Source organism: Triturus cristatus, chromosome 12, assembly GCF_964204655.1.
Source record: "Triturus cristatus chromosome 12, aTriCri1.1, whole genome shotgun sequence".
NCBI classification, from domain to species: domain Eukaryota; kingdom Metazoa; phylum Chordata; class Amphibia; order Caudata; family Salamandridae; genus Triturus; species Triturus cristatus.
In genome coordinates this window covers 703,595,992-703,615,477 of record NC_140595.1, presented here as the reverse complement: position 1 = coordinate 703,615,477, position 19,486 = coordinate 703,595,992, and the positions used below count along the sequence as shown (strand labels likewise).

Genomic DNA, 19,486 nt, shown 5'->3' with positions numbered 1-19,486 from the left:
CATTGTCTTTGTGAGATACCTTTGTGAGATCAGCCAATTACAGGCCTCTCCCCAGAGTGCAGTACACAGCTACACTAATAAGCCCCAAAAAGTTGATAAATAGTGGAGCTGGGGTTGGCTATCCAGAGACAATCTTCCTACTACATACTACAAGCTTAGAATGAAAGTAATAATGCATTTGAAAATTATTGTCCAAAAAGTGCACCTGTGTGTGCAGCATAATACTTGCTCCAGAAAAAGTGCAATATAAAAGCTTAATAAATAAATTGGGAGAGAAGGTCACCCATAAGAAAGTTTGTGTTCATTACTAAGTTGTTGTTTCTTGCTGGCTTCCATTTTTTTAATGTCGCTCTATATGTTTGTTATATTACATGGGGTAGACCCTTTCATTCTGCTCGGGCCAGCTCTTATTTCCTAACCTTGTCTGCTGTGGGGCGCCTGTGCTTAGTCCGAGGATGTGCTAAACATAGGACAAAAAACAGCACCGAGCACAGGGTCGTTTAATACGTAATATCCAAGTTAAGTCCTCTGATATGCTTCCACCACATTAAGGGAGAGGTGTTTATTGATACAAAGGTACTCTTAGAGAGTTACCTCCTGCACAAGGCCTGTCCCTGGTGCCCCTTGACACGTGTTCAGTCTGTGGCACTCGCTAAAAATTAGTCAGTTGCTGGTGTTTGCTGGACAAAGGCTTTACCGAATGTTTCCTGCACTAGGTTTGTCTCTGGTTCTCCCTGCACACTGGGGCATCCCTGCTGGGCCGGGAGGGGGCTGCTGTGTTTAGTAATAACTTATTATTTAAAAGCACCTGCAGCCGAGTTGCAGAGTTTCTTGTTCTTCCGGCACTCAGGTAGCAATACAAATGTCAAGATATCTCTTGTGATTAATGTTCCTGCTGGAGAGAAAGGGAGAGAGAGAGATCCCCGAGTTTTGTCTCGTGGCAGTATTGACTAGCCATAAAGTAGCGCAGAGGGCTAGGATGCCCACTGCAACGAAAATATAGTTTTTTATGTGGATAGCTGAGTGGATTAGTAAAGCCAGCCTTTACCAGCGCTTTAAAAAAAAATAAGGAATGTATTTGAGAGAAGGGCTATGGACAGATGAGGGGCACTTTTGGCGGGTGATAGTGAGGGAATCCGAGGAGGAGGTCATGTGGGGGGGGGGGGCAATAAAGATTGTCGCACCAGGCGTCACCAGCATTAAAGCATCCCTTGATGCAGCGTGGGAGTCAGACCTAAACCTGCCACTGTGCAGCACTTATCAATGACATGAGGGAGCGGGGCTCAGTACTGGTCAATTCTGCACACTTCCACACAACCCCTGCAAGCTCTCAAGTTTCCCTTTCCATCCGTGAGCAGCTCTGCCAAACCATGTTTTCATCTTACATTTTGAGATTCGTAGTTCTGCTCATCCTATTAGGACTGCATGTCCCTGAGTGTAAAACAACAAATGTACCACTCAAGCGTGGACCGGGTAAATCTGAGGGCTCTGGTCCCACCACAGCACAGGGTTCGAGTTTAGCCCCTCTAACCTGATCTCCACATCTTCTTAGACAACCACGTCTATATGTGCATTTGACTCCCCTCCACCACCCTACTAACCCAACCAGTGAGTACAGGATGCCCTGTTGCCACCAGCCTCCTTGGTGCCGGTTGTGTTTTTTTACAAAGTGAAATGCCCCATGGCTCTCAGGCTTGTAATCTTGCAGATGGGTCGTGGAAGAAACGTGTACATTTTGAAGGGGAATTATTGCTCATACTCTACAACATATTACATACACTTCTATTTTTTATGCAGGATATTACATGGAAACAGTTACGAAAACATTAATTGAGGAGAAACGTGTTACAGAAAAGTGACAATTTTTCATAACCTGGTCCAGCCGCTCCCTGTCTTTTCCTTCCACACTCTTCATTTCTCTTTCACTTTAATGGCAACATAGTTTGAAGCCTACCCCCCCCCCCCTCCAGTGACATAGCTAGGGGGGCACTTTTTGGGGGGCGGTGGGCAGAGGCGCAACTAGAGCCAAATTTCGGGGGGGGGGGGGCTGAGCAAAAATTTCGGGGGGGGGGGGGCTGAACTTTAAGCAATAGGCAGAGTGGAGCTGCAGGGGCTCTTAGAAGGGGTGAAACAACAGCGAGGCCTCATTAACATGCAAATGGTCTTTTAAAGACCTGTGAAGTGCTCGGGTGCGGCTGCTTTTTTGCCCGGGGAAGGTGTCTCATCCCGGGCTGCCACACACAGTGGGGGGGGCTGAAGCCCTTTGAGTCCAATGGGTGGTGCGCGCCTGGCGGTGTGTGAGGTGAGCAATTTGCACTAGGTAAGTGGTTTTCTTTTTTTCCCCCTCGTCGTCTGTCAACTTCCCCTCCCCCCACTCTTACCTGCACCGGCCGTTTAGTGGGCGGCAAACTCAGGAACGGCCCCAGGCGGCAAAAGCTCTAGCTACGCCACTGCCCGCCCAACTCATCACAGAGCGTTGAGGGATGTTTGAGGCTCTCTCATCCCATCCCATCCTGTGATGAAGTAGAAAAGGCGAACCCTCCCCGACTGACACCACCTCGAGAAGCACAGGCTGAAGCCCAAAGTGCCCGGCCTTTATTCGATTAGCAAGGCTTCTGTACGTCATTGAGGGGTGTGCTTCTACAGGACACCACAGAGGGTCAAGGCTTTGAGGGGTGTGCTTCTACAGGACACCACAGAGGGTCAAGGCTTAGAGGCGTGTGCTTCTACAGGACACCACAGAGGGTCATGGCTTTGAGGGGTGTGCTTCTACAGGACACCACAGAGGGTCAAGGCTTTGAGGGGTGTGCTTCTACAGGACACCACAGAGGGTCATGGCTTTGAGGGGTGTGCTTCTACAGGACACCACAGAGGGTCAGGGCTTTGAGGGGTGTGCTTCTACAGGACACCACAGAGGGTCAAGGCTTTGAGGGGTGTGCTACTACAGGACACCACAGAGGGTCAAGACTTTGAGGGGTGTGCTTCTACAGGACACCACAGAGGGTCAATCCCTGCGAAATACGCGATAGCTGGCACATGTGCCCTGTGTACCTCACGTGCCCTTCAGAAGTGCTGTGAGTGCCTGACTCTTGGGATTAGCGAGTGCCAGCTAGACATGAACAGAACAGGGGCCCAGTGGGTGCAGTATAATAAGAGACAGGAGCCAGAAATTTAGGAAAGAGGAGGCCCGACGCTCCATTTTACCCACCGACCGTGGTTGACAGTGTTGGAAGAAGAGACAGACATCCACAAACATCTGCTGCCTACCTCGAGTCCGCAGGAAGGTCTCGCCCTTCAGGTACTGGACAGTGAAATCAAGGATGTCTGCTTTCTCCATCCTCGGATTAAGGAGTCTCTGTGAAAGGAGGCAGAAAACACAAAAACACACACTTTATTTCTGTTCTAAACCGAGAACAATCACTCTTAAAATATAACCAAGACCATCCTGTCGGAAGGCAGAAGGCCCCCTCCATTTGAGAAACCTTAGTTTCTTCATTTCTTTACTCCTACATCCTGAAGAAATGTAGGTAATTGAGACTGCTAAAAAAGCTGAAGGTGCATTGTACTCTCATATTGGCACACCTAAGCCCTGACTTCCAAACACTCTGGGCCTAATTACTATGTCGGCCGGACACCGTTGCGATTTGGAACTGCCCAACCTGAGATCGGCGGTTCCGACCACTGTATTTCGATGTGACCGACCATAGGGTGGTCACAAGCATCCATTTGTCAATTGAAGCTTGCGCAGCAGGCAGAAAAGGCCCGCCACACATCCTACCATTGACAAATGGATGTTTGTAAACATCCCTGCACACACAGTGCAGGGATGTTTAATAGCGGACGGCCAGGGGGGAAAGGGTCCCTGCTAGGATCCCACAAAGACATTTTCAGACTGCCTTTTCATGTCGGAAAGTCTGACATGAAAAGGCAGTCAGAAACTCGACAGAGGAGCCGAGGCTGGCTCTTCCGTCATTCAAGGGATTGTGGTATTTTCCGATGCACAGACAGGCTCCTTTAGCCCCTCGGAAGTACTGAAGAAGGTCCTTCTGGCCGATGCCTCCGCCCGCCACATCATAATGCGGCAGGTGGACCGCAATGTCAGATGTTGTGGGTCCGACACCGACATCGTTATCAGCCCCTTTGTGTCTAGGTGAAGGTACTTTTCTCCCGCAAACCTGATGTAAAGTGTTCAGTTGGGATTTACTATTCAGCCCAAAATTTGACTTGTGATCGATAGTAAAAGTTGAACAATGCAAAGTAGCGCCTTATAGTACGTTGTTTGATGGGGCATTCCATGGGTGGTGCATGGATGTTCCCATGCATCCACTCATGGGTTTTGAATCAAATCCATGTCTACAAAGAACTGCAGATAGGGCTTTGTGCTACAATCCTAAGTGTCTGCGAGGCCGGCGCAACAGGGAGAAATATTTTAATTTCTCCTTGGTTTTCTCACTTTGCAGGTATGCTGCCTTCTACAGCACACATGCAAAGTGGGAAAAATCTTAAAACATAGCTTTTGTACTGGAGAGGACCCCTTCCAGTCTATAACCTCTGCTCCAGACAACGCAAACAACCTTGTATCATGGCACAAGGATAGGATGACTGTGTTGGTTCATTGCTGTCTCAAGTAAGTCATCCAAGGGAGACAAAGCGGGAACAATACCACTTCTTGTAGCTATGGTGCTGTTCTCCTCTCCCCCTTTCACGCAGCACAGCAACTTTACCTGCTGCCCTGCAGTGTGTTACTTCTTGATAATTTAGGGCCTAAATATTGTGAACCTGGTAGATGATTTATTTTAGAGTGTTTTTTAACAAACGTTTTTTGTTTGAAATGTGGGCAAGCCAAATAAGGCTTGCATTACAGTATAAAAAATCAAAAAAATACAGAACATCTAAATGTGGCAGAAATTAGACTAAGCCAGGAAATACCCAGATGACTTTTAAAAGGAAAAATGAAACAGGCGGCATAGGGCAAGAACCCTTATTTGATCATGTATGTGCAAGATTCGTGTTAGTTTTATGTATAATCACTGCAGGAAAATGTATACAGTGGTAGGAAGTCAGGCACCCCATGACATAGGTGCAGCACAGGCTATAAAAGGCAGTGACATTAAGGTGTTCTACTACAATATTGAAGATTTAAAAACGACTTGCTCTTATATAGACACCACAGAATCGACTACCAACATATTATCAAGGTAAGTGGATGTAAAGTTAATAATAATAAATCAGCACTTTCTTATATATAGATACATTAATAGTTCGCATTGTGGACTCGATATACGAGCAGGTCAAATAATATTGAGCTCTAAACTGTGACATAACACCAAGTCCAGCGCTGTTTTATGATAGTTTGGGGGGGAGGGGGGTAATCTCTATATGGTCCATAACAGCCCGAAGTGCCACCCTTTGTATGGCATTCTTCTGTCAAGTATTCTCCAATCAGGGCCCGTCGTCACTGGGCATTGATTGAATGAGATGGAGGCAATTCCTCCTCAGATATAGTAAGTGCAATATGAAAGCAATTGCTATGCAATACCACATTCATGACACACAATAACCATAAATCTCAGTGGTTGGGCAGTCGACTGCACTTCATACAGACTGTATAATCAATTCCCTATACTGATCGACACTCATATTCACATACGACAAAACTACTATGGGTCCTGCCCACCACCCAGTACTGTGTCAGTCCACAGCAATAAACCCCCATCACAGACTGAACACCTGAAGAGATCCTGTCACATGACGCGGGCCAGTGGTGGGTTTTAATTTAGTTCGCCACTGCAGGTCCCTTCTAGATATTTGGTATTACCAACTTTCGATATCACGCAATGGCAATCAGATATGGGATCGTGGTAACAACGTCCACCGCAGCAAATCTCCGATCCATGTCTTCCTCCAAGCTCAGGACCATAAACTTTTAAATAACATTTCTCAGAATGGACAACTCAGTGCAGTAACCAACTAAGTGCTCTATGAATATAAGAAACATCATAAAAGGACCTGCAGATCTGAAATTGTGGTTCCAGACGACGGCGGACACAATAACCGCACTTCCCTGTGTTGTTCCCTTATTGTAAACCGGTAGTCAAATGTAGGGTGAGCGTGCACAAACCAACTCCAGCACTCGCCGTCGTTGAGTGCCAACTGCTGTGCAGAAAAATGAGAGAATGGGATTGGTGGAGTGGTGCACTGCTCGTTATTGTGACAGTAGTAGTCAATTAGTCAATCAGCCTTGATGTTTAGTAAGTCTTTAGTAATTCCTTATTTTCCAAAAAGAGGTTGACAGCCAACGCGTTTCGTTCATGAAATGAACTTCTTCAGAGCATGTGTAAATATTCTTGGTTGATCAGAGCAGTGAGATGGAAAGTATTCCGCACTGGGGGCCGCCTTGGTAAGGGCCTGTATGCGCATAATCTTGAAGGCGAGCTAAAAATCAAGCTGTCCGCTTCTGTTATGAGTGGGATCAGATCTGCTAGCTTACTGCCTGTCTCTCAGACTTCTTCATCCATCACACTACCACACGCAGCGTCCCATAACATGATAACCGCACCTCATTGGTCATCACACAAGACATGGAAACACTTCCCATACAGGATGAAGCTAAAGATAACACCCTTCCAACCTCACACCCCACATGGTACAGTGTGCTGCCCATGTAGACAAACGCTTGAGGACCCCACATCGGAATAATAAGTGCTATATAAATGTTCCAATACAAACGAATGTTGACAGGCGCTGCATTACATTTTCCTCACACAGTTGTTATCATACTGAGAATTAAAGGACAAATTCCTATATATAAATAAAGAAGACAGACAAGTGTACACTTTTCGTGCTGAAAGGCCAACATTTGCCTAGACTACTTAGACTGAATCTTTGAATTTTAACAGGGACCCATCAGGTTCAATGTATCATGCATTGGATAAGAGAAGCCAAGGCAAATATCCTACAAAAGGACAAATATCTTTTCCCAAGATCACACAGAAAGCAGAAACAAGAAAATGGTCTCAAAAAAATACACTGACAAAATGTCGACTTTAAAAACAGGTCCACATTTTTTTATAGCAATATATTCTGTAATCTCTAAATCCAACTAAATGGTACAGTAAAACCAAAATAATTTCTTAACCTAATGCCAGATCTTTTAATATTTAGGGAAAGTGAGTGAAAGTGGGTTTAGGTCGTGACGTTTTTTTGGGGGTATATTTGTGTATTATAGATGTTTTGGGAGCCGAGGTTTTTGAGTCTGCTGTAGCTGTCCACATGTTTTCAATCTATGTTCTCACTTCTAACTCTTGTCATACTGATCCAGATAAGAGCTAAATTGACATATCATATCCTCACAGCAGCCTCGAACATCTGCATGGCTTTTCATTAGATTCTTCTGGTATGTACCCATATTCTGCCCAGTGTCCCTGGTACTAGCTGCCTGATGTGCAAATAGTGTGGTTTAATGCACTATTTCTGGCCAGGTATTTTTTGCTGAAGGTGTGCTGAAGGCCCACAATTTATAAATAACAGTTTAAGTTTGGCAGTGTTGTACTGTTTATGAACAATTATGCGCCAATTCTACAGTGACATACTCACCACTGAGGGGTGTAGAAATAGCATTTGCACTGACTGGTCATTGCAACAACAAAACAATTATTTATACAAACATCAGATGAAGGCAAGTGCAAAATGGCCCTTAGGAGAGTAAAATTGCTTGGCACATATGCATTTGATATAGACTGCCACAGGTGTCGGCCCAAAAAAGGTTGAATTCCTGATTTATTGACCAACGAGTGCTTCTTCCTGCAGGTGTAGTCCTGGGTGGGGTCTCACCTCGAGCTCTCCATCCCTGCAGTCCTTCCAAGTACCACACATCCGGCGTTAGACTAACGCATTTCTGTGTGGTTTCCGCATCAGCGCCATGAAATGCAAAGTTACGCATTTATTGGGCCTCAAGGGACCTGTCAAGCTGCTGTGCTACTCTCAGCAGCATGTAGCTCACTGCTCTGGCTGCTAGCCTGACAGGGACTCTGACTGTTGCAGGCCCTGGGGCTGGTTCAGCTGCGCAGGCTCCATTTGGCAATTCCGTGACACAATAGCGTTGTTAGGGAGAGTGCAACAATGTGTCCCATGTTTGCCCAATGCAGAGACAAGGCAGGCCACCCACGGCAAGACGGGAGCGGCTGGCAGTTACCAGGTAGTTTCGCAAAGTTTGGATGTAATGGAGCTCGCCGCTGCTGGCCCCGCCGGCCAGTATGGAGTCCTGACCAAGCCAGCTGCAATGACAGAGAAGGAGTTCCCCGGTGCCTGCTGCGTTTCATCACGATGCCTCGCGAGTCCGGACCGGGCTACGGACGCGGCGGCCAGAGTCCGGTTTGGGGCCTGCAGCCTCTCATAACGCTGGGCTGCTGGCCGCTCTGCCACGCTGCCATTGTCTAGTGTCAGGTAATGTAGATCCCAATAATATATTTAATTTTAGACAGTCACGATCGTCACTGCTGAGATTCTGGTCTGCGACCCGCCTCCCTGAGTAGTGTGCTCACCTGCAGGACTTTCGGTTCAATGGTCTCGCTGCAGCCGGGGCCCCTCAATGCCAATCTCACCTGATAGGGCAATAATCCATGGGACCTCTTGCTCCAGGAGTAACATGTTTAGGTCTGGCTGCACCTTCACTGTTATCGGTACGAGATGAAATACAAAGGCATGGTTGTGAGGTCTGCGACAACGCTTCGTAAATACTGGAAAAGCACTTAGCTGCATCCCTCACAATTTAACTCAGCTACGTCATTTAAAAATAACTTCAACCAGATGAAAATGAAGAGTTTTGTTTGTATCAAGTTGGCTCCAGGCTGTCGGGTCACGTGCTCCCTAACAGAAGGAGACAGTACAGCATGGACCATGGACATTTTCGTGGGGGCCGCAAAATGTGGTCTATGGTGTGACCGAGGGCCGCACTGATGCCAGCGGGGGTGTAAAGTGGGTGATGAGGAAGGAAAGCATGTGTATCTAGTGGCTGTCTAAAGTTAAGGGCCTAGCCACTTCCTTTCCCTAACTGCAATTAACCTTTAAATAAGTGTTTGCTGTATATTTAACTTTCTTTTCATGTTAGTGCTGAGTCAAGTACATGGCAGCCTAGTGTTGCTGCAGCCTATGGGGGGGGGGGCGCATATAAAGGTCAGGAGGCCCGAATGCGGCCACCGGGCCTTACTTTGAGTATCACTGGCATAGACAGAAGATGGTCCATGCCTGTATTGCTGCATGCCCCCAGCATGCAGGATCCCAACAGCACGTGGGAGTCCCCCAAAAATGCAGGAGCCACACAACATTCCAGATACCCAGCGTGCAGAGCCTAGCATTTCATTGCGATCACAGGGTCAGTGTTTTAAATGAGGAGGGGCTCGGTCTTTACTTGTACCTCAATTTAAAAGGGGGTACCTGCACTTTTTATCAGGGTCCAACACTTTTGAAAGGAGAGTACCTGCACTTCTTAGGAGCGAACAGGTATGCTGGAATAGTGAGCACCTCCCTTTTTTTATATTTCCATTTCAAAATCCTTCCAACTCGAACCCACGTGTGGTGCCAGAGAAGTGTGCAGCTTTGCTGCCTCAGAGTCAGTTACATGTCATGGATACCCAACGGAAGCAATATAAATCTGCCAAGTTCGTGCCAGCATTTGATCGCATAAGACTTTAAATTCTAAGGACCACCATAGTGTGATAATTCCACTTGACACTAAATGACAAATAAGTTGTATGCAGTGCTTAATTTGAGCCGGAGCTTTCCGGTGCTGAGCACCGGCACTTAATTGGTTACCGGTGCTCGGCCCCGGCACCTAATTGTCAACAACACACTTAGGGCAGTCAGGCACAAGGTGGCGCTGCTCATGTAATTTAGAGATGAGCAGTATAACAGTTGTTTAGGAAAACAATATACATTAAAAATTACTCATACTGCCTCCCCAGCCATTACTTTAGCTTTGGGGACCTGGAATAATCTGCACTGTCGCATTTACCTGCGAGAGAGATGGTTAGTAGTTATTTTGTCCGCAATGGCAGGGGCGATGGGTGCTGCAAGCTCCAGTGGCCTCCTGGTCTGTATGCCTCACCAGCATACAAAAGACAGGACTAAATGAAGCAGAATGAATTTTAGCTAATGCTGATAGGAACAACAAAGTCCATATTGAGGCTGTGCTGCTACTTGCTGGCATAAGATGGGGGGAGTATATTATGAGGCAACGCTAAGCACCAAAGCTGAGACGGCGCGCTGCAGCTACTTCTAGACTACATGAGCACTGCCAGCAAACTCTTGCTGTCCTGTCCAAAAACATGGGGCAAAGAAGCTCTCAGTCTGGCACTGCAGGGGGACTTACGTCTGGTAGCAAAGGTGAGTCCAGCAAGAGAGCACCTACTAATCTGGACAAGGGGGCATTTTCTGTGAGACTGTGGGAGCGGGGCTACGATACTTTTAGAACTTCAAACGGGTCTTATTTGTTATATTTGATGTCTTTCCGTGCACTTCTTTGCTTGGTTTTACTCATGAGACAGGGTCACTTTAAGTGTCACACATTTGGCAGTTGTATGGCACTCATAAGACTGGGAGCTTGCAGCACTAAACATAAATAAGTCACTATTCTCCACTGCACCGACCAGGATTCAATTCTCTGGCTCTCTGGTTCAATGCATTAACTAATAACGGTCCGACGTGCAGAGCCTGGGCGGACTCCTATTTGTGCCCTTCCATTTCTGGTGCTTTATGGCAACTTACAGATCTTCTTAGAGTTTCTCGTTATTTCTGATATTTATATGCTTTCCTCATCTTCATTGCTTGATTTTTGCTCACAAGAATGTGTCACTCATAGTTTTTGAATGTCACTCAAAATTACACTGAATTTATGAAAACGTCACACATAGGCAATCTGAAACCGTGGCAGCTAATCTCTGCCATTCACTTTTTCAGCTTCCGAGCAATCAATATCACAAATTCGACTCCTTCTTAGAATTCCACCCCACCCCCAGGTCTAGTCTTTCATCATTCAAGATGACCACGGGCATCGGCAGCACCAGTGTGCCCAGATGCACATAAGCCAAGTCATATTGTCTATTAAAGTATTGTAGCCATGCTGCGAGATGCAGATAATGTTACACCAAAGGTAGGTCAGTCCCGCCAAGAAGCAAAACTATTGTCTATTAGAACATTGGAATGTGGAGCACTCCATTGAATACAATGGGGTGCTCCGGGCTTCTTCGGGCTGGTAGAAGCCCGCAGAGCAACATTCCAATGATGTTTTTGTTCACAGCTGCTGCTGTGAACAAAGGCCAGTCAGAGCCTGAGGTGATTTAAAGCCTTTGGGCTCCGAAAGGCCTTTGTTTTTAGTAATTAGAACAATCTGCCACTTAGGGGCGGAATGTTCTAATAGCCTTAGATCCCTCCTAGTGGGCTCTACCGGCCATTAAAGGTCCGCTCCTTTGTGAAAGGCCTGAGCTGAGCGGCCCTTTAATGGCAGGTAGACCCTGCAGGGATGGGCTCTAAGGGTATATTAGAACATTGGATTGTTGAGCGCTCCATTGAAGACACTGGAGTGCTCCGGGCTTCTAATGGCCAGCAAAGGCCCAGAGCATCAACATTTCAAAATTTGTTCATAGCAACAGCTGTGAACACAGGCCTCACAAAGCCCGGGGGTATTTCACACCCCTCGAGCTCCGTCGGGCCTTTATTTTACAAATTAGAACATTCTGCCGACTAGGGGTGGATTGTTCTAATAGCCTTAGAGACCTCCGTAGCAGGCTCTACTGGCCATTAAAGGCCCGCTCCCTTGTTTATGCCTTTGGCTTGGGCCTTGAACACCTGAGCAGGCCTTTAATGGCCAGTAGAGCCCATTACGGTGGGCTCTAAGGCTATATTAAATATGGCAGACATGCTGAGAGATGCAGATAATGTTACACAAGTGGTAGGTCGGTACAGCCAAAAAGTGCTTGTATTGCCTCATTTAAGGTATGCCAACTATGCTGAGAGGAGCAGATTATGCCCCACTATAGGGAGGTCAGTCCTGCTAAAAGTACTCTTTAAAGGTTTTAATTATGTAAGCCAAGTCTCACATAAATCTGAGTTATGGGCTTATGCAAGGCCCCCGCCCTCCTTCCCAACCGAATGGGCTTGGAGTTCAGACTCCCCTAAAATGCCATTTTAAGATTTTTTTCAGTATTTAAAACTGATGTGAATTAAGTATTGGGTCTGAGATGGTACCACACTACAGGATATCTCTAAAGTTTAACACCTTCATGCCCACTGCCAACCACCATTTTAAATGCTAATTTCTCTATGGCTAGTGAACTAACTATTAATTGAGCCCCTCATTCACTTACTATTTCTTTCCCTATTAAATCACTCATGACATGTTAAACTGCATCAATGATAACATGTCAAATGACATAATTGATGACATCACTGATGACATTATCAATGATGTTCTTTTTCACGTCTTCAAAAACCTATACATCTTTTGAAAAAAGACATTTTTAAGTGGAGGGTGTACAGTCATGTAGAGGCAAAGATGACTGATTACACGTTTCAGTGGTTATAAAAGACATCCAGTATGTACTGCACCCAAGTGTGGCTGCGCATGGCAGCGGTCATATGGTTCATGGTTTATCTACCTTTAAAGCTTCAAATGCAAGCAACACTGCTTCTTAAACAAGGTAAATTACCAGGTGTGGGTTGCAAAACCACATTTGAAAGCAGGCTATACCTTAATAGCAGTTTGTTGCCTAAAATCTGTGAGAAAAGATTCTGTGCACAACAGTTTATCCTCTTGTACATGTCAGCCCACAAGATCCTGTGTAAAAGTTGTCCTATAGAGCTAAAGATACATTTTATGTTAAGTGAAGGGTTAAAAGGAATTAATGTTCAGATGCGAAATATCTATTTTTATTAGTAATTGCACATTTTTCAAGAATATACGATGTAGTGGTGAACACTTACACATTTTTTAACTAACAGTCTCATCTTAACATGGTTCTAATATTGTATGTCATTCTGGTCACCTCAGCAATAAATGTAATGTATTTTAGAAAACAATTGAGGTTTGCCTATTGCACCTTGACAAGGGTGGCTTATTATTGACTAATGCATACATATCAACCTTTTGACTGCTAATTGTGAGTCTTGTGACTTGTTTTGATGGGTGTTACAACAAAAGTGAATTAATAATAATCACTTTTTGTTGGTTTTCGAATTTTTTAAAAAGTATGTGATTCCATCAAACTCTAAAGAGCTTTCATGTATCTTAAGTGAGTCAATACGAGTCAAAGAAGCTAATATCCACCAAAAGAGGGTGAGTTGACATATTTGCAGAACCACTGGAATTATGCGATTGTGCGGCAGTGGCGAAATTTACATAGTTATAGATTTGCAGCATTTGCCATATAATCCATCGTCTACCGCATATTCTTAGTTTTAAGAAAAAAATGCATTTGTTTCCTAGCTCAAATGGTTCAAAAGTTCCTAAAATGCAGTGACAGTGTAAAGCCCTTTGCAAAGCTGGACTAGTCACCTTTTTGTTGCTTACTGCTATATTTGGATGTTAAACTGGTATTAATGAGGTGCAACCAACGACCAGAGAGTGTTAAAAAGTTTAAAAATGACAACATAATGAAGTAATACTACTACAAAATGTGCCGCACTACACCGCAAAGATTACCTTTTCTTGCCATATAATTTACTTTCCCCTGCAACATAATTTGGCTCTCTCCTGCTGCATAATTCCAGTAGCCCTGCATATATGCATATCGCTAGGGCAGAATAGCAAAATGTAATAGCCATTATCTGATTACTTTTAAAAGACTGGTCTCATTTTTTACTTATTGAATTACTACCGGTATGCAGCACCCTTAAACAATCAGTGGTGTAATCAATGATGTAATTTGAGATGTCATCAGTGCTATCATTAACTATGTAATTTAATGGTCATGAGTGCTGTAATATGTGAGGTCATAAGCACGGATGTTGGAATTATATGACAGGATTGCCACATTATGCGGCAAGGTTGATTAAATCATGCAGCAAGAAAAAGCAAATTATGCGGCATAATACAGTACATTGTGTGATAGTATTTTTTCATTATTTGACATTTTTACACTTGCGACTCTCTCTGGGCAAAGATTGCACCTCATTGGTACCAGTTTAACACTTAAATATAGGAATAAGCATTAGAGCGGTGACGAGTACATCTTTGCTAAGTGCCTTACAATGTGCAGCAAAATGTGTGGCACCGTTTTTAGTAGCTTTTGAACCATTCAAGCTTGAAAGAATGTATGATTGTTAAAATCTGCAGATTATGCAGCAGATGATGGATTATGTGGCAAATCTATAATTATTCTGAATAATGCTGCAGCCAAACAATCTTATAATTGCAGTGGACCTAGTTATAAGCAATACATGATAAGAGTGCATGTTATAGTTAGTTTACTGAAGTAAATGTTATTTCTTCTCTCATTAGCTTCTAACTATAATGTACCTTTGTTTTTTTCAGTGAATTTCTGTTTTTACCTTATGTTAAGATTGTATTGCCAAACACAGCTATAACATTGTATTGATCTTTGTTCTTTTCACGGAATATACTATAATGTGCTAATCTTTGTTCTTTTAAATATGTATCACAGTGGACGGCACCACGGAAGTTGAACGTAAGTCATACTTTCAATATGAAAAGTGTTTTTGATTTACTAATAAATTTGCCTTCATTTGATAAATATTCATGAAATTTCCCCCAAAAAGATCATCCACCTCAGCTTCTCCCTGAAACATTACTGGTGATACATCTAGGAGGCCCGAGAAAAAAAGGGGGGGGTGGGTTCTAAAAATGTTTTTTTCCTATGCATTTTCCAGAGCGTAAATTGAATCACAATACAGAGAAAACAGCTGAACAGAATTACACCAAATTGACAGAAAGATAGATCTTTATTCAGAAAAGACGCTTTTGGAGATCTATTGTAAATCTTTACAGCCGTTTAAAAAAAAAGAAGTTGTAAAATAGGCAGATCTATAGTTGTGAGACTACAGCAGAAAGAAATTGGCAAATTAAGCATTCTGCTTGGCTGGGGGCGCAAAAACTAGAGCACTCCTCGGGGACCAAGTGTGGTCCCATGGGACCAGGATCTCTGTTTGGTTGGTTGCAATGTTGCAGAAACTATTACAGGACTTAGGACTCAGGCCCCGGGTCCCCATCAAAAATACACATGGAATATAGCATGGTAGGGATACCATGGCCCCATAGCCCTTGTGTGGTAAGGAGGCGGGGAACAAGAGGGACTCATCCACGGGACTAAAATAAAAAATGTATGTTGTGTCATTGTGATCCCATGAGACTCCCATATGAACCAACATGACTCGCTGTGCGATGCCAAGTAATCCACATGTGCGCCAGCACAGACCCCTCTGCTCCTGTGGAAGTCAACATGACCGTAAAAAAAAAGAATGTGTGGTGGGCCACTCAAAGGGATTGACTGCCCATTGGAGGATGAGAGGAGTGCCTGTCGTGGCTGTGTGTGGCCGTGGTGTTGGTGACTATAGGTGTATTATAATAAAATATTACTTTATGCTAAAAAAAACGGAGGAATTCACTTAAAAAGATCAAACGTTAAAGTGGACTTTTATGTAAAATAGATAGCAAGATTTTACCTTAAGTTTTTTTTTTAATCACTAGGTTATGGTGGAGTTATACATAGGTCTTCTAATAATAACATTTTAAAAAGCTACAATTTTAAAAACAAACAAACACTGAAATTCACCAGTTTTACATAAATGACCTATATATAAATTAAATTGATGTGATGCACTGCTTATGACCTCACATATCACATTACTGATGACATGTCTAAGGTCTAATCTATGGCGGTTCAAGTTATACTTAGGCCAATTATGTATAGCAGGTGAATTTTAGTTTTTTTTTATTGCTATTAAAATGGTTGCTTTATTATTATGAGAAGACCTTTGTTTAACATCACTTTCACCTTTGCTTTTTTCAGGGAATTTGTGAGGTTTTTTTATAAACGCATGTTTCTACCTTACTTACGTATAACTTCATTTTAACTTTTGGGTTTTTCAGCGAATTTATATATATGCATATATTAAACTAAAAAAACGAAGGTTACAGGGACATTAGTTAGTTCCCGATTTTTGACACATATAACTATAGAATTTGACCAGTTATAATTCTCAGGAAACTATACCTCATTCCCTAAGGTAACTATAACTCGCGCCCCAACCATGCACAGTTTTCTCATCAATAATTTTATTACAAATGTTGCAGTGATATTATCAATTATGTCATGACTGATGTAATATGTGGGGTAATTAGCAGTGCATGGCATGGCGAGGCTACGAGTTATAGTTTCTTGCAGTGAATTTATATTTCGAATTGTTTTTATTTTATTGCCTAACTTTTATGTCTCTGTAACCTTTTGCGTTTTGTTGGTGAATTCCTATCGTTTTTTAATGCTATCTCCTAGCTATACTGTCCCTGTAACCTTTGGGTTTTTAAGAGGATTTCAAGGTTTTTTTAACATAATGTAACATTAATTTACCTGACATTAATCCAAGCATCGCCGCACACAGCCTGCAGCCAGCCCCCCATGCAGCCAACCCCATGCCCTCTTTTGTATTTTTATCCTTTTATATGAATATGGTTTCATAATTACATACAGTGTGTATGTAGTAACTGGTATTGGTGTGTCGATTGTTTTGAAAATGGTAGTCTGTATTTTACAATGGGTGTATCAAAGATTATATTAAAGTGTGAGGAGGTGCATCAGATTTACACTTGGATGATGTCATCAGTGATGTCATCCGTGATGTCATCAGTGATGTCACTGACCATGTCATGAATGATGTAATATGTGACGTCATCAGCGGTGCATTGCGGAGGCGTGAGTTATAGTTAGCTGAACTAATTATAACTGCGGAATTTCTATGGTTTTGTACAAGTGAAATGTCCAACTAACTATAATGTCCCTGAAACCTATGGTTTTTTTCAGTGAATTTCAAAGGTATTTTAAACAAAAATTTCTAATTATAATGTGCCTCAATCCAATGGTATTTTTAGTGAATTTTTAAGGTTTTTTAAATGCTAATTTCTAACTATAACATCCCTAATAAGTCCCCTTGAATCCTGAAGGTCCCTGGTGGCCAAGTAGCCCACCAGGTACCTCCAGTAAGCGCCACAGAGCTGCGTTGGAGAGAGGTGTTCCGAGGCCATGCCAGGACACAAGAGAACCTCATCGCCCCACCAGCAGTGCACCAGAAGCCGAGTTTGCAGAGTGGTGTAAAAATGGGCGTGGCCTCGGAACACCTCTCTGCAACGCAGCTCTGTGGCACTTACTGGCGGTACCTAGTGGGCTAGTTGGCCCCCAGGGACCCTCAAAATTCAAGGGGACTTAGTCCCCCAATTCACAATGTGCCAGGGGGTGTGTTTGCACACTTGTAATATCAGGCGCCACCCCCCCCACACCACTGTGTGACGAAGGGCGGTCAGTGGGGTCTGCTAGAAGACACATGGCAGCCATTTCATTTTTTGCACAAATGGGCGGCAGGCAGGATCCTACTCAGGCATTCGTAGTGCGCAAAGCATTGAAGGGTTGGCAGCGCTTACAGGGGTCTGCGCCTGACACTAGGCGCCCGATAGGGCTTACTACCTTGGCATCAGTCCTGGCTGCGCTAGAGCAGACTTGCGCAAATGTGACGGAATGCTTATTGTTCAGGGCAGCCTTTACCTTGGCTTTCTATGGGGCCTTTCGAATAGGGGAATTGGTGGCTAAGAATAAAAGGGACCTGGGGGGTGGCCTGCAGCTGGGCGACATACGCTTCCATAACGATGCATTGCAGGTTATAATTTGGCGATCAAAGACAGATCAAGAAGGGAGGGGGCAGGTAGTGTTTCTCAGGCGGGCAAGGGGCAACCCCTGCTGCCCAGTGTTTCATATGGAGGCTTTTCTGCCATACAGACCAAGTGATAGGGGGGGGCCATTGCTAATTCACACGGGGGGACCCACTGACAAAGTTCCAATTTAAACGAGTCTTGGATATGGCAATAGGCAGGGCGGGGCTGGACCCCAGTAGTTTTGGGACACATTCCTTCAGAATAGGTGCCGCCACCAAGGCGGTCGCACGGGGTCTTGGGGAAGGGGATGTGCGGAAGATTGGGCAGTGGGCCTCCAACTGTTTTAGGCGCTATGTGCGAGTCGATATGTTATGACTTTATATGACAATGGTACTGATGGCGCTATTTTCTTGTTTTACTGCCAGTTCCCTCGGCCTGCCATGCAGGAAGAGAGACAGCGACACCCCACCAAGAAGGAGACACAGTCAAGACAAAGTGATTTCCCCGGATGCAAAGTTGGAACGTCATGCGTGTGTTTTTGGTCATTCGTATGTTTCTCGTCTAGGAAGTTTTTTCAGGGCAGGAAATGGGGCAGCGCGCGCAAAGCGGTTAGGTGTCAAGGTTTCCTTTTTTGGGCATGGTGGGCTGCGTTTTGACAGGTTCAGAGAACGGATAGGTCACATGCTCACTTCCTTGGACACTCCCCCCGACGCTATAATTTTGCATCTGGGTGGTAACGACTTGGTGCACCTAAATAGGAGGGTCCTGCTTGAAACGGTGCTGTCAGAGTCAGCATGGCTGGCCAGGCGCTGCCCTGGTACGGTTATTGTGTGGTCACACATGATACCAAGGCTTCAGTGGCGGGGAGGGGTATCGGTGAAGGCTCTCAATCACTCGGTCCAGAGGATTAACAATAAGATAGACAAACTGTTTAGGACCCCCAGATTGCAGGTAATTGCTCATGGGTGCATTAAAGGGGACGTCTGCTATGTGCAAGATGGGGTGCACCTTTCGCGTTTGGGGAATGAGTTATTCTTGGGCAACATTTTAGCTTGGCTGGACCAATTTCAATGGTGAGTATGACCTTGGGTTTGGGGGGGGCCTGATAGTCGGTCTACTATGCAGGCCTGTGCGGTAAGGTCATAGGTTGGACAGACTAAATTGACTAATCTTTTGGGGCGCCTTATTAAGTGGGGCGCCCAGAGGCCCAGGGGCGCAAGTTATAGTTAGTTAGTAAAACTAATGAATTTCAGTGTTTTTTTGTTTTTAAATGTTATTTCTTCTCTTATTAACTTCTAACTATAACGTACGTTTGTTTTTTTCAGAGAATTTCTGTTTTTAACTTATGTTAAGATTGTATTGCCAAACACAGCTATAACATTGTATTGATCTTTGTTCTTTTCACTGAATATACTATAATGTGCTAATCTTTGTTCTTTTAAATATGTATCACAGTGGACGGCACCACGGTAGTTGAACGTAAGTCATACTTTCAATATGAAAAGTGTTTTTGATTTACTAATAAATTTGCCTTCATTTGATAAATATTCATGAAATTTCCCCCAAAAAGATCATCCACCTCAGCTTCTCCCTGAAACATTACTGGTGATACAT

The 19,486-nt window shown here is 44.2% G+C and overlaps 1 protein-coding gene across 1 annotated transcript in view; it reads right to left on the bottom strand.

Moving 5' to 3' along the window:
- Positions 1 to 19,486, bottom strand: part of LOC146780153 (transcription factor HES-7.1-A-like) — a 43,573-nt gene that overhangs the window by 13,507 nt on the left and 10,580 nt on the right. Inside the window, exon 3 of the mRNA XM_085637364.1 lies at positions 3,268 to 3,355. Coding sequence (XP_085493490.1) covers positions 3,268 to 3,355 — 88 coding nt within the window. The remainder of the gene's footprint in view (positions 1 to 3,267; positions 3,356 to 19,486) is intronic.